This window comes from Coenobita brevimanus, chromosome 62, assembly GCF_032717465.1.
Source record: "Coenobita brevimanus isolate Jiangsu-jjx chromosome 62, ASM3271746v2, whole genome shotgun sequence".
Taxonomy (NCBI): Eukaryota; Metazoa; Arthropoda; class Malacostraca; order Decapoda; family Coenobitidae; genus Coenobita; species Coenobita brevimanus.
The window spans coordinates 37,236,637-37,263,748 of record NC_137015.1 but is presented as its reverse complement, the minus strand read 5'-3'; the positions used below and the strand labels follow the sequence as shown (position 1 = coordinate 37,263,748).

The 27,112-nt window shown below is 42.4% G+C and overlaps 1 protein-coding gene and 1 pseudogene across 1 annotated transcript; both read right to left on the bottom strand.

Moving 5' to 3' along the window:
* Positions 1-1,197: 1,197 nt before the first annotated feature.
* SmD2 (small ribonucleoprotein particle protein SmD2) lies at positions 1,198-27,112 on the bottom strand. The gene is made up of 4 exons (XM_080275664.1): positions 27,025-27,112; positions 18,365-18,482; positions 17,249-17,406; positions 1,198-1,439 (listed from the first exon to the last, which is right to left on the bottom strand). Exons 1-4 carry the CDS (start codon positions 27,027-27,029, stop codon positions 1,358-1,360), a joined length of 363 nt encoding a protein of 120 aa, XP_080131790.1. The 5' UTR covers positions 27,030-27,112; the 3' UTR covers positions 1,198-1,357.
* On the bottom strand, positions 25,737-26,540 carry LOC145403922 (deoxynucleoside kinase pseudogene; annotated as a pseudogene).

Genomic DNA, 27,112 nt, shown 5'->3' with positions numbered 1-27,112 from the left:
CGAAGCAAGTAATAAGTTGCTATGAAGATTTGCTGATCATCTTATTTAACAACTGCTTATCATTAGCCACAAGCCTGTCGATGTCTGCGTAAATTTCATACAACCTCTTAGTTAAGAGATCCAGGGTCAGACATGTATCCTTCATTATGTCTGCCAACTCAAGAGTGCAGCTAAGTTGTTTGCAGGTGGAAACTCCAGGTGGCCTCTGATTCACCAATATTTCATCTTCCTGCAGCTGTTCCTCTACCTCATTCGTGATGCCATGATTGTCACTGGTGCCTGTAAGCCAACAAGCTGCAGGATATCTTCCCTCATAATGTCTCTAAAACATTTCTCCCAAGATGGGCCTTGCCACAACTCTCAAAGCATCTGTGATCACACGTGGAACCACTGGGTAATCATGAGGTAGCACCTTCTCCATCTGTGCTGAATTATTTCTAGAGTTACCTTATACCAAGCAGCAACAGCATTTAACACACAGGCTTTTGTGTTACATGGCTTCAAGAAATTTTTAATGGTCTTAGCACTTCTCTTCACAATCAATACATATTTCAAACTAATACTCAACCCACAAATCTTGCCTGCCATATCCACTCCCATATCCATTGCTGGTCAACTGGTTTTGCATGAAACACTGTAATGGAAGCGCTTGAGAACATCATGTGTTTTTTCAGTAGTATGCATCACCAGTTTGCTCTTGCTACCAGACCAAGGGCTCTTCTGTTGCTTCAGGGGGTATAACTGTTCAAGTCATGCAGGATAAGTGTTACACTGATGGTGAATTACATGAGGTTCCAACATATGCATAGGTCAAGACCATGACACAATGCAGAGTTAGTGAGGGTGAAAGGGACAAGGGAAGGGCACCCACAGTGGTGTATGTGCACGTGTCAAGGTCATGGTGTCTGTGTCCAATGACCACCATGTCACCGTACAGGTATTCTGATTGATGAAGGAAGCAATCTAGGGTTTGTCAGTGCAATCTACCAGAGTAAACCCTAGAATGGCCAGCATAAAAAGCAGGAGGCTAAAGATTCGGGGTGCTGTGTAAAGGATGGTTGGTGTACTTTATGCCTGTGTAAAACATGGGACTGCTGTATTCCATTTCCTCTCACTCTTCCTTATAACTGGTTATGCTACCCAGGTATTATGAAAAACAAATCTTATTTAAAAAAAAGTTTATTAAAAAAATCAACTGGAATTTTCTTTATCCATGTATTCTAGGATAATTACTGTATATACCCGAACTCAAACGTCTCTCGTACATAATGTAAATAAACTAGATTATTTTAGGGGTGGAAAGGATCAGTACAAACCATCTCTTCCTCCCCATGTGGGAAATCGACACAAACTCTCCTTATGCACTAGGCTGGTTGCCAAGAGGGTTCTTCACTACTATGATGACGGAGTCCCCTCTTAGGAACATCTTTTGGATGTATCTGTCAAAGACACAAAACCATAATATAGCAGCCATTCTTGAGAATGAATGATGATCTCTTAAGCCTGAGGCTGCAAAACTTACAATGCAGAGAGACAACACCTGCGATCATCATCTCTGATGCCTCGCTCCCTTAGGACATGGGATGACCATAAAAGAAGAGTCACCTGACTCCTGTACTTTATCCTCAAATACAGAAGACCTTGCTATAATGGACTAATTGGGGGGATGCCTGATCCAATAAATCTGACAGTCTGTTATATCTGATGGCCCCCAGCGGTGGGATTTCAAGAATGAGTTTGAAAACAAAGATGGCATCATCTTATTATAGTACTGAAAATGGTAGGTATACCCATTCTACACTGACTTGGCCCATAATTTCACCCTTTTGCAGCTTATTTCACATACTTGTCATATCATTTCATCATGACTTGTACAGTATTACTATAGTCTGTTATTACAATTCGGCAATCAACATGGAAAGAGGGCAATTTCAGGCCAAGTTGGAGTAATAAGGGTAGGAAGGACATGTATTGCGACGAACTGCACCTGATTTAATGGACATTGTTCATTATAGCCAACAAAGTTCAGTGGGTTTCATGGCATCCTTTAAATTCGATATCCACCATAATGGATTCCATCATTGCGAAGGTCTACAGTTTTCACTCAGTCTCTTTCACTCATTTTTAATATAAATTTTGACATGAGGTGATGTTCCTCATATGTTGTTTTGGCAGGGCTAGGCAAGACTGAGTACAGTATCACCATCAGCATCCTTGATCTACATGTGAAAAGCTGACAATACAAACCATTCATGACGCAATTCACATTACATTTTATCTTTACTTAATTATACTTGAAAATTTTGATTTAAGTATGAATACTATGAGGTTTTAGGTAGGGAAGAGATTATGTATTTCAGATATTCAGTCTTTAGTGGAAAAGTTTCTAGAGAAGAGAAAAAAGTTGTAAGTGGCCATCATGGATTTGGAGAAAGCATATGACAAAGTGGATAGACAAGGAATGTGGAAAATATAAAGAATATATGGAGTAAATGGGAAGTTGTTGAATGCCATGAAAAGTATGTATGAGGATGCTAAGGTTGCAGTGCATGTGGATGGTGAACTGAGTGAATTTTTCTATCTGAATGTCGGATTGAGACAGGGATGTGTCATGTCTCTATGGTTGCTCAGTCTGCATATGGATGGGGTTATAAAAGAGATACAAGGTAGAGCAGTGGATGTTAGAGTGGCCCTAATGAGAGAGGGCAGCGTTTGGAAACTTCCTGTATTGTTTGCAGATGATACTATATTGTTCAGTGAAGACGAATGGGAACTGTTAGGGTTGGTGAATGAGTTAAAGAGATTATGTAAGAAACAGAATCTAAACATAAATGTAAGAGTAAATTTATGGTCTTATAACAGAAATGAAGTCACTGAATGTACAGTGTGCTTGGATGATGAGGAAATGGAATATGTGAGTGCATTTAAGTACTTGGGTAGTGTCATGAGTAAGGATGGAAGTTTGGATCATGAAATGCTTGAAAGGGTACAACAAGGAAAAAAGGGTGCTGGTTCTTTGAAAGCAGTGACATGAAATAGGGAAGTGAGCATGGAAGTAAAAAAGTCGCTGCATGACAGTATTGTAATACCAACTCTTAACACATGGAAGTGAAGCCTGGACCTTGTTGGACGGACACAAGTCAGTGAAAGCAGCGGAAATGAGTTATCTGAGAGGAGAATGTGGAGTTACATGGAAAGACAAACTGACAAATACTGGAAGTGAAAAAGCATTGTGGTGTGGATGTGGATGTGATAGAAAGCGTAAGGAGAAAGACAGTGAGGTGGTTTGGCCACATGAAGAGGATGGAGAGCAAGAGACTAATGTGGAGAGTGTACAGCATGTGTGAGGTGGAGAGGAGGGGAGTGAGGGAGGGGGAGGCCATGGATGAGATGCAGGGATGGAGTGGAGAGGTATATGAGAGAGGGGGTGTGAGCTGGGGGAAGGGCAGTGAAATGGTGGGGGACAGGGTGACGTGGAGGCAATTTGTGGCCACCCCTTACGGGATTAAGGTGTCTGGCAATAGATAGATAAATGAATACCACAAGTGTAATATGAATAAGTTCCTACCTTTTATTGTGGTAGGTGGGGGAACCCGCCATCCACTCACTCAATGTAGGGATGCCACATGGTCTCTACACTGAGTAACAAGGCAAATGATTTCCTGTACCCAGGAAACCATTTGCTACGCTGGGTGGTAACCACACAACCAGGATTTTTGGCCGGGTTAAAGTGTCCCCCAGATTCCCCTATCTAAAATCACTTAACCATGACAAACATTTCAGAAAGCCTCAGAGGGCCTAATACCTGCCCAGGGCCCCAACCAAATGGGAAGATTCGCATGGCCATGTGGAATGTGAGAGTGTGAATGAGGAGAGCAAGAGGGTGGAAGTGGTGAATGTGTTCAAGACAGCAAGATATGCCATGCTGGGAATGCGTGAAACAATGATGAAAGGGTGTGAAGTGGGGGAGTGGGCGGGTGTAAAGTGTGTAAGGTCGGGCATGAATGGGCAAGGAAGATGCAAGGAAGGAGTTGCTTTGTTGATGAATGAAGTGTGGCAGAGTGGAATGAGAGATTATACAAATGTGTCAGCTCAAGATGTATGTACCGTATGTCAAGTTCAAGACTGAAAAGGTGAAAGTGACTGATTGTTGCATATGCACCATGTGATGACAGGAGTGAGAGGAAGAAAGACAGGTTTTGGGATTAGCTGGATGAAGCAGTGGTAGATATGCCCAGGAGCTATAAAGTGATCATAATGGGCGATGTGATTGGAAGGGTAGGCACTGGTCCTGTGGATGACATAATGAGTTGCAACTGAAGGATATGTGTCAAGAATGGAGGTTGTGCATTTGTAACTGGTATTTCAAACACAGAGATGCAAATAAATATACATGGTACAGAGGGAATGGGGGTCGTGTTGAAAGGAGCCTGATTGATTACGTGCTCACTGAGAGGTCGATGCTGGGAATAGTTGCTGATACGAGAGCCATGAGAAGAAGTGGAGGTCTGTCAGATCATATGACTGTGGTATGCAGGATCAAGCTGATAGGAGTGAGGTGGACCAGAAGAGAGAGGAGAAGTCAGGGAGAAAGAATGAAAGTCAAGATGCTGTGGATCAAACAAATGGCGGATGAGTATAGGACCACAGTACGAGAGAATTCAGAATCAGTGAATTGCAATGATATGGATCTGGACAGTTTGTGGAATGCATACTGTATAGGGACTGCTTGGTTAGGAATGAAAAGCGGTGTGTGTGTGTGTGTGTGTGTGTGTGTGTGTGTGTGTGTGTGTGTGTGTGTGTGTGTGTGTGTGTGTGTGTGTGTGTGTGTGTGTGTGTGTGTGTGTGTGTGTGTGTGTGTGTGTGTGTGTGTGTGTGTGTGTGTGTGTGTGTGTGTGTGTGTGTGTGTGTGTGTGTGTGTGTGTGTGTGTGTGTGTGTGTGTGTGTGTGTGTGTGTGTGTGTGTGTGTGTGTGTGTGTGTGTGTGTGTGTGTGTGTGTGTGTGTGTGTGTGTGTGTGTGTGTGTGTGTGTGTGTGTGTGTGTGTGTGTGTGTGTGTGTGTGTGTGTGTGTGTGTGTGTGTGTGTGTGTGTGTGTGTGTGTGTGTGTGTGTGTGTGTGTGTGTGTGTGTGTGTGTGTGTGTGTGTGTGTGTGTGTGTGTGTGTGTGTGTGTGTGTGTGTGTGTGTGTGTGTGTGTGTGTGTGTGTGTGTGTGTGTGTGTGTGTGTGTGTGTGTGTGTGTGTGTGTGTGTGTGTGTGTGTGTGTGTGTGTGTGTGTGTGTGTGTGTGTGTGTGTGTGTGTGTGTGTGTGTGTGTGTGTGTGTGTGTGTGTGTGTGTGTGTGTGTGTGTGTGTGTGTGTGTGTGTGTGTGTGTGTGTGTGTGTGTGTGTGTGTGTGTGTGTGTGTGTGTGTGTGTGTGTCTGTGTGTGTGTGTGTGTGTCTGTGTGTGTCTGTGTGTGTCTGTGTGTGTGTGTGTCTGTGTGTGTGTGTGTCTGTGTGTGTGTGTGTCTGTGTGTGTGTGTGTCTGTGTGTGTGTGTGTCTGTGTGTGTGTGTGTGTCTGTGTGTGTGTGTGTCTGTGTGTGTGTGTGTCTGTGTCTGTGTGTGTCTGTGTCTGTGTGTGTGTCTGTCTGTGTGTGTGTCTGTCTGTGTGTGTGTCTGTCTGTGTGTGTCTGTCTGTGTGTGTCTGTCTGTGTGTGTCTGTCTGTGTGTGTCTGTCTGTGTGTGTCTGTCTGTGTGTGTCTGTGTCTGTGTGTCTGTGTCTGTGTGTCTGTGTGTCTGTGTGTCTGTGTGTCTGTGTGTGTCTGTGTGTCTGTGTGTGTCTGTGTGTCTGTGTGTGTCTGTGTGTCTGTGTGTCTGTGTGTGTCTGTGTGTCTGTGTGTGTCTGTGTGTCTGTGTGTGTCTGTGTGTCTGTGTGTGTCTGTGTGTCTGTGTGTGTCTGTGTGTGGGGGGGGGGCAAGGTCACAACAAAGAAGAAAGGTACGGCATGGTGGGATGAAGAGGTTTGGAGAGCAGCAGAGGAAAAGAAGAAGTGGCTAGAGTGGTTACAGAACAGGCACTATCTATCTATCTATCTATAGCCCGACGCCCTAATCCCGCAAAGGGTGGCCGCAGACAAAACGCCTCCAAGTCACTCTGTCACCCACCATTTGACTCCCCTCCCCCCAACTCACCCCCCCCTCCCCCATATACCTCTCAACTCCATCCCTCCACCTCATCCTCGGTCTACCCCTCCCTCTCCCTCCCTCCACCTCACCTACATACACCCTCTTAGTCAGTCTTTCATTCTCCATCCTCTCCACATGTCCAAACCACCTCAGTGTATTTCTCCTAATCTTTTCAACCACATCCACATCTACCCCACAACGTTCCTTCACTTCTTCATTTGTCAACCTGTCCCTCCATGTCACTCCACATGCTCCTCTCAAGTAACTCATTTCCACTGCTCTCACTCTTGACTTGTTCCCCTCTTGCAAGGTCCACGCCTCGCTTCCATACGTCAGGGTAGGGATCACAATACCATCATGCAGTGACTTCTTAACTTCCATACTCACCTCCCTATTTCTCATCACTGCTTTCAGTGTGCCAACAACCTTCCTTCCCTGCTGTACCCTTTCACGTACTTCATCCCCCAAAGTTCCATCCTTACTCATCACACTACCCAAGTACTTGAATGCACTCACATTCTCCATATCCTCACCATCCAACCTCACTGCACACTCTGTGACTTCATTCCTCTCAAACACCATAACTTTACTTTTGTTTACATTAACTTTCAGCTTCCTCCTCCTACACACTGTCCCAAATTCATTCACCAAACCTTGCAACTCCCATTCATCTTCACTCAACAATACTGTATCATCAGCAAACAGCAACACCGGAAGCTTCCAAATCTCACCCTCATTCATTAAGGCCACCCCCACATCCACTGCCCTACCTTGTACCTCCTTTACGACCCCATCCATATATATATTAAACAGCCAAGGAGACATTACACACCCCTGTTTCAGTCCCACATTGAGATCAAAGAACTCACTCAGCTCACCATCCACTCGCACCGTAGCCCTAGCTCCCTCGTACATACTCTTCACAGCACTCAACAATTTCCCCTCCACTCCATATATTCTTAATACCTTCCACATACCTTTCCTATCTATTCTGTCATAAGCTTTCTCCAAGTCCATGAAGGCAGCGTACACTTTCCTTCCCTTCTCTAGATACTTCTCCACTAAACATCTTAGAACAAATATCTGATCTACACACCCTTTTCCCTTCCTAAATCCCCCTTGTTCTTCTCCAACTAGCTCCTCTGTCATATGCCTAACCCTATCAATGAGTATTCTACCATATATTTTACCAGTCACACTAAGAAGGCAAATACCCCTATGGTTACCACATACTTCTCTCTCCCCTTTTCCTTTGTACAGAGGAACAATTATACCTGATTTCCAGTCCTCTGGAACCCTTCCCTCTTCCCAAGCCAATCTACACAACTTCCATATCCACTCCACAACAATCTCACCCCCATACCTAAGCATTTCACCACACACTCCATCAATTCCTGGGGCCTTTCCCAGCTTAATCTTCTTCATCGCTTCCACTACTTCCGACCTACTGATCTCTTCCTCCCTCCTCTCATCTCTTCTTCTCCCAGCCATTCCCCAACCACTTATACTCACACTGCTCTCACTCTCTACATTCAACAAATCCTCAAAGTGCTCCTTCCATCTCCTCAATTTCTCTCTCTTCTCCACCAACAATCTATTATTCCTATCTTTCACTCCCCTACTATTTCCCCTTTCACACTGCCTTACTTTCTTTACCTCCTTCCAAAACAATTTCTTACTCTCCCTCCATTTCACACTCAGATTCCTCCCAAACTCTTCATCCACTTTCTTCTTACTCTCCTTCACCAGTCTCTTAACCTCCCTTCTCCTGCTCACATATACCTCTCTCTTCTCTCTCTCATCTTCTCCCCTACCTCTACTCGCCAACCATTCACCATATGCCTTCTTCTTTTGTTCCACAGCTCGTTTCACCTCATCATTCCACCATGCTGTCCCTTGCACACCCTTGCATCTCCTCCTCACTCCACAAACCGCCTCACACGCTGTGCTTATCTCTCAATTGAAAAAAAAACTGAATATACTGAGATCAACAAGCATGTAAAGAGACTAGTGAAGAGGAAAAAGGAGGGAAATGATAATCTAGAAAGAAAAATGGATACAAATTACTCTGAAAATAGGATGTAATTCTGGAATAAGGTGGAAATGTAGAAGTGACAGCAGAAAGAAATATTAAGTGTGAAGAATGTAAGTGGCAGATTATTACCCCATGGGGATGAAGCAAGGACCAGGTGGACAGAATACTTTGAAAGCCTGATGAACGAGAATAGAGACAGCATAGCTGCTGTAAATGTGATTGGTTTTGGCGGGTGTGCAGAGAAGGAATGCAGTGCCAGGAAACGTGACACTCACACAGGTGAAGAATGCTGTGAAGTGGCTGAAAAAAGGAAAAGCAGCTGGGTTTGATGAGGTGTATACAGTGATGATTAAGTGTAGTGGAAAGATGGAATGAAGTGTTTGTTGGAGATATTTAAGAAGGCATGGATGTGTGAAACTGTGCCAGCTGACTGGAAAAAGGTTGTGATTGTGCCCCTGTACAAAAATAAAGGTAAGTGAAGTGAGTGCAAGAATTATCATGGCATAAGTTTATTGTTGCAGAGAAGGTGTATGGAAGACTTATTAAGGAGAAAGTAAGAGAGATATCAGAAGTCCTAGTGAGTGATGAACAAGGTGGCTTTGGATGTGTGGATCAAATATTTGCAGGGAGACAGATGGTGGAGAAGGCTTGTGAGAAGGACTATAAAGTGTTTATGGCATTTATGGATCTGGAAACAGCATACAACAAAGTAGACAGAGAAGGACTGTGAAAGGTTTTGCGCATGTACGGTGTAGATGGTAAGCTGCTAGGTGCCATCGAGAGTTATTTATGATGGCAGTGAGGCATGTGTAAGGGTAAATGGGCATCTAAGTGAATGGTCCATGACCAATGTGGGCGTGCGACAAGGTTGTGTGATGTCCCCATGGCTGTTCAATTAATATATGGACTGGGTGATGAGAGAGGTAAAATCAAGAGTAATGGAGAGAGGGATGGGGTTGGTAATGAATAGTGATAGATGGAATATCTAAAAGCTGTTGTATGTTGATGATGCAGAATTACTTGCAAATACTAGACAGGAACTTGGTAGATTAGTGGAAAGTTTTGCTGATATCTGTGAGCATCATGCCTTGAGAGTAAATGTAGAAAAGAGTAGAGTGATAGTAAACGTGAGAGAAGGTGCCCAGTGATGTTACAGTGAATGGAGAGAGAATGGAATTGGTGAGAGAGTTCAAATACCTAGGTACAGTGATAGAAAAGAGAGAAAAATGTGCAAAAAAAGTGGAAAGCAGAGGGACACAAGGAAGGAAAGTAGCTGGTGCTATGAAGGCCTTGATAAGAAACAGAGGCTTGAGTGCTGCAGCTGTGCAAGACGTACATTACGGAGCGTTAGTGCCAACTTTAACATAAGGATGTGAAACTATGGTGTGGCATGAAAATGAAATGTCAAGAATGCGGGCAATGGAGATGGGACTGCCGAGGAATGTATGTGAAGTATGGAGGTGGATAGGATACGAAATATAGATTCGTGAAAGATGCGGGAGGAGGAAGTCTGAGGACACCAGAACTGAAGAGTGAACTGAGGTGGTATGGTCATGTAGAGAATGCATAACAATTGAGTGGTGAAAAAGTTATATCTGAGCAAATCTGAAGGAGGGAGGTGGCGAGATAGGCCAAGAAGAAGGTGGAGGGATATGGTGGATGAGTGTGTGAGGAAGAGGTATGGAATTTAGTGAGGCTAGGGGACTGACGGGAGATCGAGCTAGTTGGATGAATGTTGTGAGAAGAAGTGATTCGGCACCCTTTTTTAACGTGATAGCATCCAGATTGACTCTATCGGATATGTTTATGTCATACTACAGAATGTGGTGAAAGTTTTTGGCATGTCTGATAAAGCAAGGATTCCAGAGGCTTGAATGATGACTGAATGGAAGCGTGGCCCATAGGACTGGGCAAACTTGGGCTGTCTGGAAGTTACTACTCCTCACCCTGCCCTAGCGTGGGAAAAGAGCTCCGGATGATGATGAAATATTGAATTGTTGCAAATGAACTGTCATAACTCATGTCTCTCCTTCCAACACAATTATCTCTGCTATGGTCTCAAGACGAGTTTAAATTCCACTGTTATTACCAATATTCTTGAGAAATCGATATCTAATATGCCTAATGATGATTGATGAGTTTGTTTGAATGTGTCTGGTGCTGGTACAGCTTTCAATAGGGACATAATAGGGGCTTTGTGAATGTATGTATGAATGTATGTACTGAATGTGTATATGTATGTATATATATATAAAACGGTAAATAACTTTCATGATCTTCCCTCCCATTTTAGCCGTATCATAATGAGTCTATTGGTTCCTCTTATGTGATCATCAATCACAGGGCTTGTCTACTCCCCCCTCAATTAACTGCAAAAACGACGAGGCCACTGTAGGTCTACTTCTGGTAATATTTCAGCAATGTCAACTACATTTTGTGTTTCACCAACACCAAGCACTTTTGGGGCACCTCCTATCACACCATTAGTGGAGTTTTACAGCACCTCTGACTTAGAATAAATGAGCTGCTCATTCATCTACAATACAGTACACTCTCAATTATCCAGCATAATTCAGCCAGGCCCTAGGTCAAATAATGTGAAATGGTGAATATCGCATGGTACCCCCACCCCCAACATCAGCTCAATATTCAGCATTGAACCAGATACTGCATTACTATCTGTCACAAACCTCTTTCCTAAAAACTTTCCCATGAGTAAAAGATGAAAAATATGCATAAAATACAATAAAGTAATACCATGCCGATTGGTTACAGTTTTCGAGCAGGTTTATACACCTCAACGCTGGATATTGAAGAGAACCGCCAGTTATGTCCTGTTTCGGTGCCAGATATTGCTTTAACAGAGCAAAGCCAGCAGCACTGGGAACTGCAACGAAGGAAAATTGAGAGTTTACTGGTCAACGCAGAATTTCCGTTCAACTCTTCGATTAAAGTACAGTACCCTCGCATCTCAGACGGGTTTGTCCAAGATGTTTTGCGTCCCAGATGGAGACCATAAATAATAATCCAATATATTGCTGTAATATGGTTGTATATGTCCAATATGGATCCAACGGTTCATAACAGCCCAAATCTGAGGAGAATGCAGCTATGACGGTCTCACCTGGTCCAACACAGCTCCCGCGACCAGGAGAGTGACGCGGCTGTGATGTTGTCCAATGAAATATTGGCATCTGGTCACATGATAAGCAGGCAGGGTTTCCTTTTGTCTGTCTCACCAAAGCGTCATGGACACTTACCGCGTGTTGCACTCAGCATTTGCTCCTAGGTTATTGCCTCTCCTTATGTAACCATGCCTAGCAAACCGTCTGCTAACCCCTTAAAGCGCCGCTATCTACTTCAGGCTACTAAGCTAGAGATAACTGAGCTACTATGCTGAAGATAACTAGCTCAGAAACACACATTTTCAAGGTGAGGAAGTTTTTTCTGGTGCCAAAATAGGTCTAGGTTGATGATTTTAGTGGCATTTTTCGAAGATACATCGACAAAACATTAATTTTTTCCACAAGGTCTTGTGTTGGTCCAAGATATTTCTCGTCCAAGAAGGGACCCCTCAGGCGACAATATTACCGTCTTGGACGCGAAGGTACTGTATAAGAGGTGTGTTCAAAAAGTATCCGACCTTTGTTCATAAAAAAATACTCGTATCCAGATACAACAAACTTACACTAATCTCCTTCAAAGTAGTCCCCTTGGGCTGCCACACACTTCTCCCAACGATTCTGCCACTGTCGGAAGCAGCGCTGAAACGCCTCTTTTGGGATGGCACACAGCTGGTCCGTTGCATTCCGCATGATGTCTTCTCTGGACTGAAATCTGGTCCCTTTGAGGGGCATTTTCAGCTTGGGGAAAAGCCGGAAGTCACACGGAGCCATGTCGGGAGAGTAGGGAGCTTGACGAAGCACAGGTGTGTTGTGTTTGGCCAGGAAACTCTGTATCACATGTGAAGAATGGGCGGGTCCGTTATCGTGATGGAGCTGCCAATTGACCGCTGCCCACAGGTCCGGCCGTTTGCGTCGCACAGCATCATGAAAGTGACGCAGAACCTCTTGGTAATACTCCTTGGTAATGCTTGTGCCGCGTGGTGCGTACTCGTGATGAACCACGCCACTGGAGTCGAAGAAGACGGTCAGCATGACTTTGACATTGATGCAGACCTGCCATGCCTTTTTTGGCCTCGGGGATGTTGGATGCTTCCATTGTGATGACTGCAACTTGGTTTCTGGGTCGTACCCATAAACCCAGGACTCATCGCCAGTGATCACTGTGTTGAGGAAGTTGGGATCGCTGTTCACAGTCTCCAGCATGTCCTGTGCGATCTCCAAATGGAGTTGCTTCTGCTCAATCGTTAGCAGCTTTGGTACGAACTTCGCTGAGATTCTCCTGAAGCCCAAATCCTCCTTCATAATGGAATGAACGGATCCAGTGCTGACGCCCACCTCGTCTGCAAGTTCTCTGATCGTGATTCGACGATCCTGCATCACCAGGGTCCTCAATTGGTCAATGACGATCTCATTTCGGGATGTTGAGGGCCTACCAGAATGTGCTTCACTCTCCACTGATGTGCAGCCATCACTGAAGCGGTTGTACCACTCCTTTATCTGTGTGTTGCCCATTGCTTCGTCCCCGAAGACCCGTTGAATCTTGCGGATCGTTTCCACTTGGGAATCGCCAAGCTTTACACAAAATTTGATGCAGTAGCATTGTTCAAGTTTTTCCTTCATTTTGTCAAAAAAGAAAATCTGACGACGCTCACTTACACTTCCTCACTCATCGGCAGTCTGCCGTCGAATGACAGCTTCTGCTGGTGGGAAAAAATTCATGCATGCGCATTAGGATCGCCTACATACATGCACCAAACCACGCCTCCCTAGCTTCATTTGTTTACGCACGAAAAATTAAGGTCAGATACTTTTTGAACACACTTCGTATATCATTTACATACCAACAGTCCCAGACAAAAGACACGGTACGGATTGCGACATAGATGTACGGGGTGCAAATGATGAGGTGGAAGAGAGAGTGATTGTCCAGGTGCTTATGATGCAATAGTGGATGTATGTAGAAAAACTGAGACAAAATGGAGAGATGAGACTGTGAGAGTATGGATGGGGTATATGTGCGTGAGTATGTGAAAAGAGAGGGCAAAAGAAGAAGTTTGTACTGTTGTGTGAAAGAGATGGAGAATATAAGACAGTATGGATCCAATGGCTCAAGGATTGTGTGTATAAGACTGAAAGTTGGACTACAAATGTGGGTGATCGTGAATGTGTATGTGAAAAAGCAATATCATGCAATTATAATGAAAGAAGAGTTCTGGACAAATGTGGGCGATTGTTTGTGTGTATAAGCCTATGCAAGATCATGCAAGTGGAGTGAAGAAGAGTTCTCGACAAATGTGGAAGCATGCATGGAAAAGTTTGAAAGGAATGAGTGAGTGTTTTTGATTGGAGACATGAATGGAGAAGTAGAGAATGTGAAGGTGCATGGAGTAGTTGGTGAGTGGGGTGCACCTGCAGAGGTGAATAAGAATGGCAGTGTTCTACCGGACAATTGTGCATGGAGGTGGTTGGTGATGGACAATATCCTATTTAGGCACAAAATGATCCACATGTATACGTGGCAAGTGATGAGAAGGGAGGGTGGTGCACTGAATGAACAGAAGGCAATGATTGATTGTGTGTGTGGGTGACAGAATGAGAAGGTGTGTAATGAATGTAAAGACAGAATGAGAAGGTTTGTAATGAATGTAAAGACAGAATGAGAAGGTGTGTAACGGATGCAAGAACATACAGAGGTTGGGGAAGTGGACTTTCTGACCGAGTCAAAGTTTTTATGAAATAGAGGAGGAGGAGAAGGAAAGGACAGGAGGAAGTAGTCCATACAAGAAGTAGAAAGGTTACAAGAGGAAGGAAAAAAAAAGGCAGAATATAAGAAAGAAATGGAGGAGCAACTGGGTAAATATGATTTGGAGCAGATGCAGGACCTGGAAGGTGTGTTCAAGATATTCAAAGAAGAAATCTGTGCAGCATGTGAGGTGGTGTGTGGGGTGAAGAGAAGACAAAAGGGAGTGCAAGGAACAGCATTGTAGAGTGAAGAGGTGAGATTGGCTATGACGCAAAAGAACAAAGAATACAGACAGTGGATGAGAAAGTGGGGTGAGGAGGAAGCTGAGAGACAGAAGAGACAGTTATGTGTAGAGTGGACAAAAGAGGTGAAAAGATTAGAGTAAGGTGTAAGTGGATGAGGAATTTGGAAGGAATTTGAGTGTAAAGTGCAGGAAATGTATGAAAATGTTCTGGAAAGAGGTAAAGAGAGTTTGACAGGGTGATAAAAAAGAAAGCTGGGAGTGAAAGATAAAAATGGTATACTGCTAGTGGAGAAGGGAGAAAAAGTGAGCAGATGGTGAGAATACATTACAGAATTATTGAACATAGAGAATGAAAGTACTGTACTGTAATGCCAGCATAAGTGGCTGGGGAATGGCTGAGAGACGGAGGGAGGTGAGAAGACAGTACGAAATCAGTAGGATGGTATGGTCCTTTCGCAGCAAGAAGTCCGTTCAGGGTGTGGCAGAAGTTGGAATTCCCCCGAGTGCGACGTTGCCAATTTGACCACCAATTATCGGATTATCACTCTGCCTCCCTACCTTCCCCCGTCACACCTGTTTCTCGCTCTCTCTCTCTCTCTATATATATATTGTATATATTTATTATTTATTTTCAATTTTTTTTCCACACCACTTATGAGGTAAAAGTCTAGGCGCGTTTTATTTTAAGAGGTTTCCCCTGTAGGCCTAATCCTCTCTCTGATCTTTAATCATAATCTTCTTCGTCATCAGAACTTTCTGTTATATTGACGAGAGAGAGAGAGAGAGAGAGAGAAACAGGTGGGATGGGGGTAGGTAGGGAGAGAGTGATAATCCGATAATTGGTGGTCAAATTGGCAACTCTACGGCATGGCAACATGGGAAAAAAGCACTGCCACGTGTCATAGAATTCATTCAAATCGTTGTTATAATTCTAAAAAGTGATACTCAATGTACTATATAGCTTCCTTTACTATATACAGAATATAAAAAACAATTTTAAATAGCACATAAATGGGAAATAAGAGAGAGAGAGGCATGTACTACGGTTGATTTGGCAGCATCGCTAGAGGTGATTCACCAGGTGGGCCCCACCCTGAACGGACTTCTTGCGGTGAAAGGACCATAGTACTGACAACAATGAAGAAAGTCAAAATGGGGAAAGCCCCAGGACTGATGGAGTGTGTGGTGAAATGCTAAAGCATGGGGGAGAGACAGTAGCAGAATGGATATGGAAGACGCGCAGACTGGCCTGGGACGAACGTAGAGTTCCGGAGGATTGGAAGTCAGGTATAATTATTCCCCTGCATAAAGGAAAATGGGAAAAAGAAGTGTGTGGTAATTAAAAGAGCATTTTTCTTCTTTGTGTAACGGGAAAAGTACTGTATATGGTAGGATACTTACTGAGTTAGGGAAATAAAAGAGGAATTAGTTGGAGAAGAACAGGGAGGTTTTAGGAAGGGATGAGGTTGTGTAGATCAGATATTCATTCTTAGGTCTTTAGTGGAAAAGTTTCTAAAGAAGGGAAAGATGTTCCTTCATGGATTTGGAGAATGCATATGACAGGGTGCACAGACAAGGATGTGGAGAGTATTAAGGATATTATGAAGTAAATGGGAAGTTGCTAAATGCTGTGAAGTGTATGTATGAGGGTGCTAAGGCTGCAGTGCATGTGAACTGATTGAATTTTTCTATCTGAATGTTGGATTGAAACAGAGATGAGTCATGTCTCCATGGTTGTTCAATCTGTATATGGATGGGGTTATAAAAGCTATACAAGGTAAAGCAGTGGATGCTGGAGTGACCCTGATAAGAGAGGGCAGTGTTTGGAAACTCCCTGTACTGTTGTTTACAGATGATATTTTATTGTTAAGTGAAGACAAATAGGAACTGGAAGGCTTGGTGAATGAGTTTAGGAGTGTATGTAAGAAACGGAATCTAAAGGTGAATGTAGGGAAGGGTAAGTTATGGTCTTTGAGAGAAGTGAAGTCACTGAATATACAGTGTGGCTGAATGAGAAGGAAATGGAAAATGTGAAAACGTTTATGTACTTGGGTAGTGTAATGAGTAAGGAGGGAAGTTTAGAGGGTGAAGTGCTTGAAAGGGTACAACAGGGAAAAAAGATTGCTGGTTATTTGAAAGCAGTGATAAGGAACAGAGAAGTGAGCATGGAAGTAAAAAAAAAAAAAAGGCCACTGCGTGACAGTACTCTGATAACAGCTCTAACATATGGAAGTGAAACTTGGACCTTGCTGGAAGGACACAAGTCAAGAATGAGAGCAGTGGAAATGAGTAATTCAAGAGCAGCATGTGGAGTTACATGGAGAGAGAGACTGAAAAATGAGGAAGTGAGGGAGCATTGTGGTGTGGATGTGGATGTGATAGAAAGCGTTAGGAGAAATACACTGGGGTGGTTTGGCCATGCGGAGAGGATGCAGAGTCATAGACTAAATAGAAGAGTGTATGAGAGTGAGGTGGAGGGAGGGGGAGGCCGAGGATGAGATGAAGGGATGGAGTGGAGAGGTATATGAGAGAGGGGGTTGTCAGCTGGGAGAAAGGCAGTGAAGTGGCATTGGACAGGGCGACATGGAGGCAATTTGTTTGTGGCCACCCCTTACAGGAATGAGGCAACTTGCAATTGACAGATTTATACAGCTTTACTAATTTACAATTTTTCAGTTATATAAGATGCATACATAGGTGATCATTTAGGAATACTGTTATTTTTATCTTCATCGGCAACTCTAAACATTTGGCGTCATCAGACACCCACCTCTCATCCACAGTTCTAAGGTCCTACTGTACTTGATTTACATACTTCTGCTTGTGGATTTATACACTTCTCCAGTCTCATTATTAATTCATATGATCAACATTTACAACACAGACTGATACATGTAAGGCCCTTTGAAATTTAGAAACAGGCTAACATTCTCACTGACCTCTCCCTGTTAACTGGCTTGGCTTTCTTCTGTCCCTTGGCAGTCTTTGGTTGTTCCATCCAGATTTCCGTCACATGTTCCAGGACCATGTTGAAATGACGGTCGAATGCCTTCACCCGCCCCAGGAGCTTCTTATTATTGCGACAATTGATCAGAACCTGTGGGATAAATTAAACTGATGTATATACAGAAATGTCCCCCCACAACTGCAACCTTTTTTTGATATATCTGATGCTGTAAACTGGGTGACTGGCATATTAGCTTTAAAGACACCTAAGAAACTTTAAAGTGACAATTAAAAAAAAATGTATGGTAGTGAGGTCTGGGCAGTAAAGGAAGAGGATATTTGTAGGCTCAAACATACAAAAATTACACTGATTAGATAGGTATGTAGTGTGTCCTTGAATGCAAGGCTTGGGGGGGGGGGGGTAAGGGGCTAGGATTGCAATAGAAGAGTTGAGGGAAAGGATGGGACTTGAATGTATGGTGCTGTGATATGGAGGGATAGACTGGGATGGTTTGGGCATATTGAAAGGACGAGGCGCAGAAAGTGAGAAGTGTGAACAATGGGAGTAGGGATGCAAGAAACAGACCCCCAAAATATCTGAGATTAGGTCATAGAGTGCGGTCTCAGGGAGAAGGGACTGAATAGGGAGACTGCCAGAAACTGAGCAGTGTGGAGGGCTGCCATTAAGTGATCAAGGCTGACACATGCATATTGGAGCCTTTAAAAATGATATGAGCATGTAAGGACTTGTTTTGGAGTACAGCTGTATTAACATCTTCTGGCCACAATGTCATTTCTTTTCTTCCTGCTGCTACCAGTTTTATTTAGTTTCATTAAGAGACTTCAAACAGTTGAGGTCAGATATCACCTTCCACAATCTTGTCACCACAAAAGGTCTATGATACCCTAAGCTGAACAGAATCATCTGGAAGCAGCAAGAAATATATATAAATGATGTCCTTTGGTGGAAGAGGTAGATGTTGGAACAAACTGGGACACATAATGAACTTACTCTTACTTACCCTGTATGCATATGTGAATACTGAAGAAGCTATGGACAAACAGAGACAGAGAGAGAGAGAGAGAGAGAGATTCTTGTCAGTAGCTACCTGTGTGTTATTCTGAACACTCTCATTGAGGATGCGGAGAGGTCCTGTGGCAAACTCTTCCTTTTCCAAGGCTGCAAGCTCCTCAGGGTTCATGTCACTTCGACGTTTCTGCGTTGCACTGATAACAAAAACAGGACCATTATCATCCTAACCCATAGTTCAACAACTACACTTAAAAAAAAAAAAAAAAAAAAAAAAAAAAAAATCTCCAACTGCTTCAAGAAAAATATTACAGGCAGGAAGAGAGAGCAGCTTGGAAAGCTGCCATTAGGTGATCAAGGCTGACGCATGCAAGCATGATGGAGCCTTTATAAATGATGATACGATACGAATCCTTTTGGGAAGCTGTCAAACTGACTAGGCTTCCAACCAAGTCATACTGTACATCTATGATTCTGTTTGACATCTAACAAACCACTATAAACTTTGACTGCCGTGTGGCTACTGTAATGTATTTACACTGAAATTGTAAGAGATTTAATCAAAGCCACATTTACAGCTGCAGTGTTATCAACTGTTTGTGCACCTTACACTTTCTCCTTGTGCAACCTTAGGATACAAAGAGACAGTTTATTTTACCTCACAGGCCACCTGTGTCAAATGAACGTTATTTTCCACCCTGTAAAGTACAGTACTACATAATTTTACTGGTGTTAATGATGAACGACAGCACTACTGCTCCTGCAGTAGCTCTTGATATCTCTAAAGCTTTCAATAGAGTATGGCACCATTCCCTGCTGTCCAAACTCCCTTGCTATGGACTAACGTCTTTTGTTCATCTGATTTCTTCATACCTTAGTGACAGGAAAATAAGAGTAAAAGTAGATGATGCATATTCCAATTTCCACTCAATTAATGCCGACGAGACACGGGGATCAGTTCTGGCGCCAACCCTATTTCTGGTTCATATTAATGATCACATATCTGTCACCCACAATCCCATTCACTCATACGCAGATGACTCAACACTACATAGTTCATTCACACTCAGACACCTATTTACAGAAGTCTAATATCTCTATCTCTCAACTCAGTACAGCCATCTCCATAAATCAAGATCTATCTACGATCAGTGAATGGGGACAAAACAACCTTGTCTCTTTTAATGCTAGTAAAACTAAATATATACAGTTTACTAATAGACAGATATTGCCAGATTCATACATTACCTTCAGTGCTACTACTATTCCCATCTCCGAAAGTACTGAAATTCTTGGCGTCTCACTAAACAGTGCCCTCAGTTGGACCTCTCATGTCAGATCACTTGCTAAAACCGCCTCAAAGAAACTTGGATTATTGTAGAGTCCGTAACTTCTTCGCCGATAAGCAGTTAGCTATAATTTATAAGAGTCATGTGCGCTCTCAGCTTGAATATTGCTCACCCTTGTGCAATGGTTGTGGAGAGGTTGCATTAAGACAACTAGAAAAAATTCAGAACAAAGCTGTTAGAATCATTAACAACTCTGTCATTACCTATAAACTACCTCCCCTGCATGTAAGAAGGAATGTTGCCTCCCTTGCATTATTTTACAGATGTTTTTTTGGCAAATGCTCAGACGAAGTTGCGTCCATGGTGCCACCTCTCCATGCCTTCCCTCGTGCTACACGGGTATCTGGTAGCGCTCATGACTGGAATGTCACTCAGCCATACTGCAGAACTTCTGCCTATCAGAATTCTTTCATTCCCCAAACTGCATCTCTCTGGAATTCGCTTCCCCAGAGTTGTTTCCCTCCCAATTTCAACCCACAGCTGTTCAAGTCTAACTGTTACAGATATTTCATGAACGGACGACACCAGTAATCTGGTGCATGGATTGTTTTTTTTTTTTACTCATTTGTTTTTCCTTCCTCCATTGTTATTGAGGGGAAAAAAAAAAAAAGTGATGATAATGCCATACCATGAAAAGGGGGAGGACGGAGGTAATGTTCAGATACCTTAATGCATGCTGGGAATACATCACTGGGCAGCATAACATCATTCTGTGCATACTATGCCTAAGATGTATACTCATTAAGTGGCTGAATTTTTACACCTCATTACATACCTACGGTAACACTAAAGCAATGTATACTCTCAAGGAATCTCCATATTAGGGCTGACCATGGTAAAGTTCATTTTGTATATGGACTGGAAGCTAAGCCAAGTGTCAGAACCAATTAATTCCCAAACAGTTGCTGGAAGTTATTTGGGAAAAAAAAATCTAAGATACATAATATGATATCAATGTAAGTCTCAGTTTAAACTTGGACTCAATGAAATTATGGCTGAATGTTTCTAACCTGAGAATGATGATTATATGGCTGGTTATCAAGCTTGTAGCCATATTTCACTCATGGCACAGTACCTCCCAGGGTTGATGAATGCCACCCATCGACTACCTGCAACACCTCAATACTTTTTTCGTTTCCTTTTTGAAGGCTCCAACATGCTTGCATGTATTGGCCTTGGTCACCTAATAGCAACTCTTCACACCACTCAATCTCTGGCAGCTTCCCTACTCAGCTCCTCATCCCCGAGGTCACACTCAATGACCTCGTCCCAGGTCTTTTTCTAACTCTCGCAGCCCACCCCTAACATTAATACTTCTCACTTTCTGCACCCAATTATCACCTCCCATCCTCTCCACATGCCCAAACCATCTCAATCTACCCCTCCTCTCCTCATCACAACACCAATATACTCCAGTCCCATCCTACCTTTCAACTCTTCCATTGTAAACCTACCCCCCCAGGCCTCACATTCAGGGATGCACTGCACATCCACCCAACTCATGCCTGAGCCTGCGAATATCATCTTCCTTTACTACCCAAGTCTCACTAAAATACAGCATTACACTCCTAACACATGCTGCATGTATATAAAGATTCCTCAGCATGGAGAGAGAGCCCTCTCAAGGTCAGGAAAGGCAACAGCTCCCTGAGCTTCTTCCAACCACTCCTCACTCTAGCCACAGAGCCAGCTCCAGTCCCACCCCCAGCACATAACATGTCTCCCAAATAATAAAATGCTTCCACACACTTAAGAGACTCACCAGAAAGTCTCTTGAGTGCGTTCAAGAAAATTACACTCCAACAACACACATTGGAAAATGCTTACTACAGTATATACATTTCAGGAAAGTGAAAGATTTTTCTTTTTCTTGGATAGTTTATTTCTGGGGGGGTAAAAAAAAAAAAAAAAAAAAAAAAAAAAGCCTTAGTACAATATGGAGGTTTACAGCATATTTAAGACAATTATCCCATTCTCTGGAACAGGACACAACGGTGTAGTAGGTGTATTGGTCCTCAATGAACTTGAGATGTTTTAAGTTCTGGTGGAATGTTATATACTGTATACGATGTTCTAAAACTGAGGAATGCAATGAAGTCTTCATACACTGTTCTCATCAGCACCAATGTTCAATACCTAACCAGTTATTTTGTATTTAAATATTATCCTCTTGCATGTTACTAGAATCTTGTTAATACTGAACAAGTCAGCACTAACTGTACAGTATGCAGACTTAATTGCCACTAAAATTTACTAATCGTAGGAAAGGTGCTCATGAGACTCAAAGCCCACAGATATAAACCTGAAACCCCCTCAATTCATGACATCTAATTTTTATCTTATTCTTGCCATTTCCTTGTGATTTTATTTATCACGAGATACCAAACTGGAAGCCTTCTATAGCCATTAACCCTTACTATAGTACTGTACTTGGGGGCCACTTCCCATATATATATATATAAAGCCTTGGAGCAGCAAGAATAAAATAAATGATACCCCACTGTTGTACTAGAACTTGCACTTTTTATTCAAGTCCGGATGCAACTGTTCTACCTTTGCAATGTGTTTGATGCCAGTACAGTTATCTTTAACTTTGAGTTGTTTCATTACTAAACTGCTGATGAACTACAACTTTTCTTCATTTATGTTCGTGATTCATTGTAAAGTTGTCTGGCTAAAAATAACTTCACTTTTACCTGTTATCCTCAAAATCAATACTGTGGTGTCAGATTGAGGGAACGGTGGTGACCCATCACTTTTACCACTGTCAAATTTCTATTTCCAAGTTGCATATTAAGGAGTCTGAAGCACTTAAGATGGACTAACGAACAAATGTACCATTCTGCAGTGAAATGTAAAGGGACAAGATAGCTAACTAAACCTACAGCCTCATGAATGCATCTGTGCATGTCTGGATTTTGTTTCCATGAAGGGCCAAATTCAGTCATTACGGTATTGTATCTCTGAATTTTGAGCTGTTTTGAGGTCTGCCTACGATGATAACAATGTGCAGGTTAAGCATGTCTGAAACTTGTAGTGTGTGCTATAGCTGAAGGACTCCAATCAATTCACCTCCCTAGTATATGGTTTAATATCTCCCTACTATATGGTTTAATACTTTGTTGAGATTTGGGTCCTCATGAGAATGCATACAATAAAACTGGTGTTTAGAGAACAAGATACGTAACTTGACCTGCTAAATAAGTTCCAGTTGGGAAGGGCCAAATAACTGTGGATGGAGGAGTGCTACAACTGCTGAAACCTTTCTAACCTCATCAACCTGAGGATCTATTTTCTATTTTATCTTTGCAACCTTGGGAGGGTTATTTTATTCAGCTTAAATAATTTCAAACTTGAGGAGTCAAATGCAGCCTTCATAAGCCCCTTCACTGCTAGAAGTCTTTTTCAAGTAAAAACAAAATACAGTAGGTCTCATGGCAGCAAGACTAAAAGAAAAGGCATTATTGTACATATCTGAGTTAATAATAACAATAATAAAACTCTTGGACCAGAAGGACACAAGTCGAGTGACAGTGGTGGAAATGAGGTGTTTGAGAGGAGCATATGGAGTTACATGGAGAGTCAGACTGACAGATAAGGAAGTGAAGGAGTGTTGTGGTGTGGATGTGATAGAAAGTGTTAGGAGAAATACACTGAGGTGGTCACGCCATGTGGAGTGGATGGAGAGCAAGAGACTAGTGAAGAGTGTAAGTGAAGTGGAGGGGAGGAGAGGGAGGGGAGAGGCTGAGGATGAAATGTCAGGATGAGTGGAGAGGTATATGAGAAAAAGAGGTGTAACATGGGGGGAGGGCAGTTAAATGGCAGGGGACACGGAGACATGGAGGCAATTTGTTTGTGGCCACCCCTTATGAGATTAAGGTATCTGGCAATAAACAGATACTGTACTGTGAAACCTCCAAAATAAAATATAGAAAGACTTTATTGTATCAACAGGGTAATATAAAAATCTTGCATGAACTTAATAGGAAAAAAAAAAAAAAAAAATTAAAAGCTTCACACTAATCATGTATGGTGAAGAAAGTTTTCATATCCTACTTTATCATTCAAAACAGTACATACCATTTTTTTTTTTTTAATAACAAAATGGACACCAATTGACTAAAACTAAAGATGTCGAAGGCACAGTTGTATCATGAGTTCTGGTGAGGGGAAAGAAAAAATATAAAAATATCTTAACAAATAAGTAACATACTGTAGCTACTGGTCACTTTTTCATCTTCACAGAAATATAGTACAGTGGCCTCAGGATCAACATGCATTTCCTTAATATGGTAGACAATTATCAAAGGCATTTTTTTTTTTTTTTTTTTTTTTTTTGGTGGTGGTGGTAGGGGGGAGGTCTCCTATTCTGGGATGTTTAGTGTGCCACAGCCAATGAGAACATGCTTCGGCCAGGAGATGCACCATCACCGGCTGTCATTTTCCTTCTGCTTGGTGGCATGCTAACACCATAGCAACATGATGGAAAGTACCATTGTGTGTGTGTGTGTGTTTACCTACTTGTGATTTACGGGAGAGGAGCTATGCTCGTACTGTCCCTGTCTCCATAACTACTAATGTCCAGTGCGTGAGTGCGTGTGTGTTATTTTAATGTTAACTAACCTTATCCCTATGCCAAATTGCTATTTTGTATATCCACCTATCTTTGTTTACAGCATTCTAGGGATTCTCAGGTTTTAAATTAGTCTTGCTGATATACATAATAGTTCTCCCTATGGGTTATTATTTGTCCAGTACAGCAGTGTTGTCTGATCTTAATTACCTTAATGGGCATGAAGTCACTGTTCCAGTAGCTACTGGAATACAAGTTTCTCCAATACGGTACAGTATCTGAATAAAGAATACAACTAGACCAGAATAATTTAACTCTTCAAAAACGTACTTTTAATACAGTATACCCAATTGTAAAACACTGCACTTTCATGTAAAAAAAATGTCCAAATCATACAACTGACTGTTAATGCCTACATCATCAACCTTATTCCTGATAATGAAATGCCAAGCTTACGACAGAAAATTCTTAGTATTATACTACAACTAACTCCAGGTGATTTTCTTCAGTTGAGTGAGTCATACGAACTTGAGAGTTAGACTGTTATTGCAAGACAACAGGCTATACATACATAGATAACTTAATCTGTTTTAAACTGAGAACATGATTTATTATCAAGTTGTTGCAATCAAATTTTTATTTTTATCTGCTTGAAACTCTTAAACCATATGCAAGACTTGTGCATCACTTCAAGTTAAAGTATATCTTATGGCAGCAATTCATGTAAAGTTTAAACACATCTTGGATTTCAGTGAAGGTGTTGGTCCCATCCTAATAAGTACCATATATTACCGGACAATCTTAACCACAAAATCCAGTTACATAAATACCATTTGCAGAACACCATACACCCTTTAGCCTAGATACCTTTTTAGTTTCGTTATTGCTACTTTTTTTCCTTTTACTTCAGGAAGGTATCTGCCAGCAAAAGGGGCTACAGCAGGCTATAACTCCTACAACAGTAATAATAACAGTAATAATATTAATAATAATTATTATTATTACTGTAATATTTTTTAACTTATTTTTACACAGTGTCCCTTTTTTCAACAAGGGCTAAGGCGTTACCACTGGGTAGAGGACTTTGGTTTAGGAGCATGTATGGTAGCACTTTATGACAAGATGCCCTTCCTGATGTCAACCAATGACCCTTGGGTGGACTCGAACCTCCGACCCTTCGGTCAGAGTGCTATAACTCACTGAGCCATGGCTGCTGCTACTACTACTACTACTAATACGGTAATGTCTCCCAGGCTGAATAAAAGAGTCTGCTGGTTTAACTGAACTGAAAGACTTAACTAATAAAACTGCAAAATGAATACCCGTGTACAAAAAGGTACTGATTTTTTTTTTTTTTTCCCCGTAAAGCTCAACAGCATTTACAATTACATGACTGTAATTGCAAATGCATAAAATAAACAAACTGATACCTGAATAACTCACTCTAACCCATCCTTACAAAAATATATAAATCTGATGGGGTTAATATCACAATTTGATATATTTGTACATTTCAATCCTACAATAAATCAATCATTGACTAAGGTGGCCAGGAGAGCCTTATTAGCCACAATCTTCCTTGTGTACTCTTCATATCTGCCATACATGGTTACTAGGTCCTCATTAGCATCCACCACCAAAACTGGGCATGGCAAGTCGAACTTCTCCTGTTCAAACCACTCCTCGTAGCGGTCGTGCAGCTGTTGGAAATACTCAAGGGGCAGTTCTTTCTCCTCAGACCTGGCCCGACTCTTGGCCCGCTCATAAACAAGTCGGGGATCCGTGCGCAGGTATACTATAAGATCAGCATGGCAGTCAAAGACCTCATTAAGCTTCTTGTACCATGCATCATACACAAGATACTCTGCCTGCTTCATTTTCCCACTTAAGTACAAGTTTTCAACAAAGCAGTAACGTGCACTGTGCAATGAGCGCTCCATGAGTTTCACAGGAGCTGAAGACGACTGCATGTGGCTCTCAACCATTGTCAATTGCACATAACTTTGAAATGCGTAAGCCCACCGCTCAGGGTCCTGGTACATGAGATTCAAGAGATTGCTACCCTGCAAATCACACCACTTGTCAACACGCTCTGGCACAACCTCCACCTCTTTGAACCTTGAAAAATAGTCCAGCAAGGTTGATTTTCCACTGCCAATGTTGCCCTCGATGCACACAGTCAGTTTGGGCTGAACCTTAAGGGACTGGGATCCACAACCATCAGCCATCTCACCGCCTGTTCCAGCTGGACCTAAAACCCTCCCAACACCTGAGTCCTTCAATCTGGGCAGCTTCAGGGATAAACCTCGTACTCTTGATAGAACACTCCACATACTGAAAACTAAATGCAGCCACAGAAGTGAACCTCTTCCACGACGTGCTTGGTGTGGGGCGGCATGTCAGACGGGGCGCAGTTGCAGGAGTCTAGTTCCATCCCTGTCTTTTAACTGGCAACAGCACGTCGTCACTGCCGTGTTGCGTAGCCGTCTGCAAGTTGCAACAGGCATGTTCTCAGGGAAGCAGGTTATCAGGTCGATAACGAATGGCGTAACTCACCCCAACATTGCCATTGTTCGCTTACCCCCTGGTTCAGTTTACGGCTGGTCGTAAACAGGTTCTATATATTTAAAATCAGTAACAATGACCAGGTTACTTCCTGAGAAATAGATGTAAACAACTTCCTACGACCGAGCCGCCGCCGTACCAGGCTAACACCTCGCTTCACTCGACTTATCATCGGGCTCAAGGCCCATCTACAAATACAAAACTAATTCAGTAGCATGGCAAGATTACAAAAAAGACTATTACTATACTTACGCCATTGTGATGGAGGTATTATTTCGAGATTTTCCCCGAGCTTCAAAAAATTTCAAAGTGCTAAACGTTTGTGACGGTGCTGCCACCT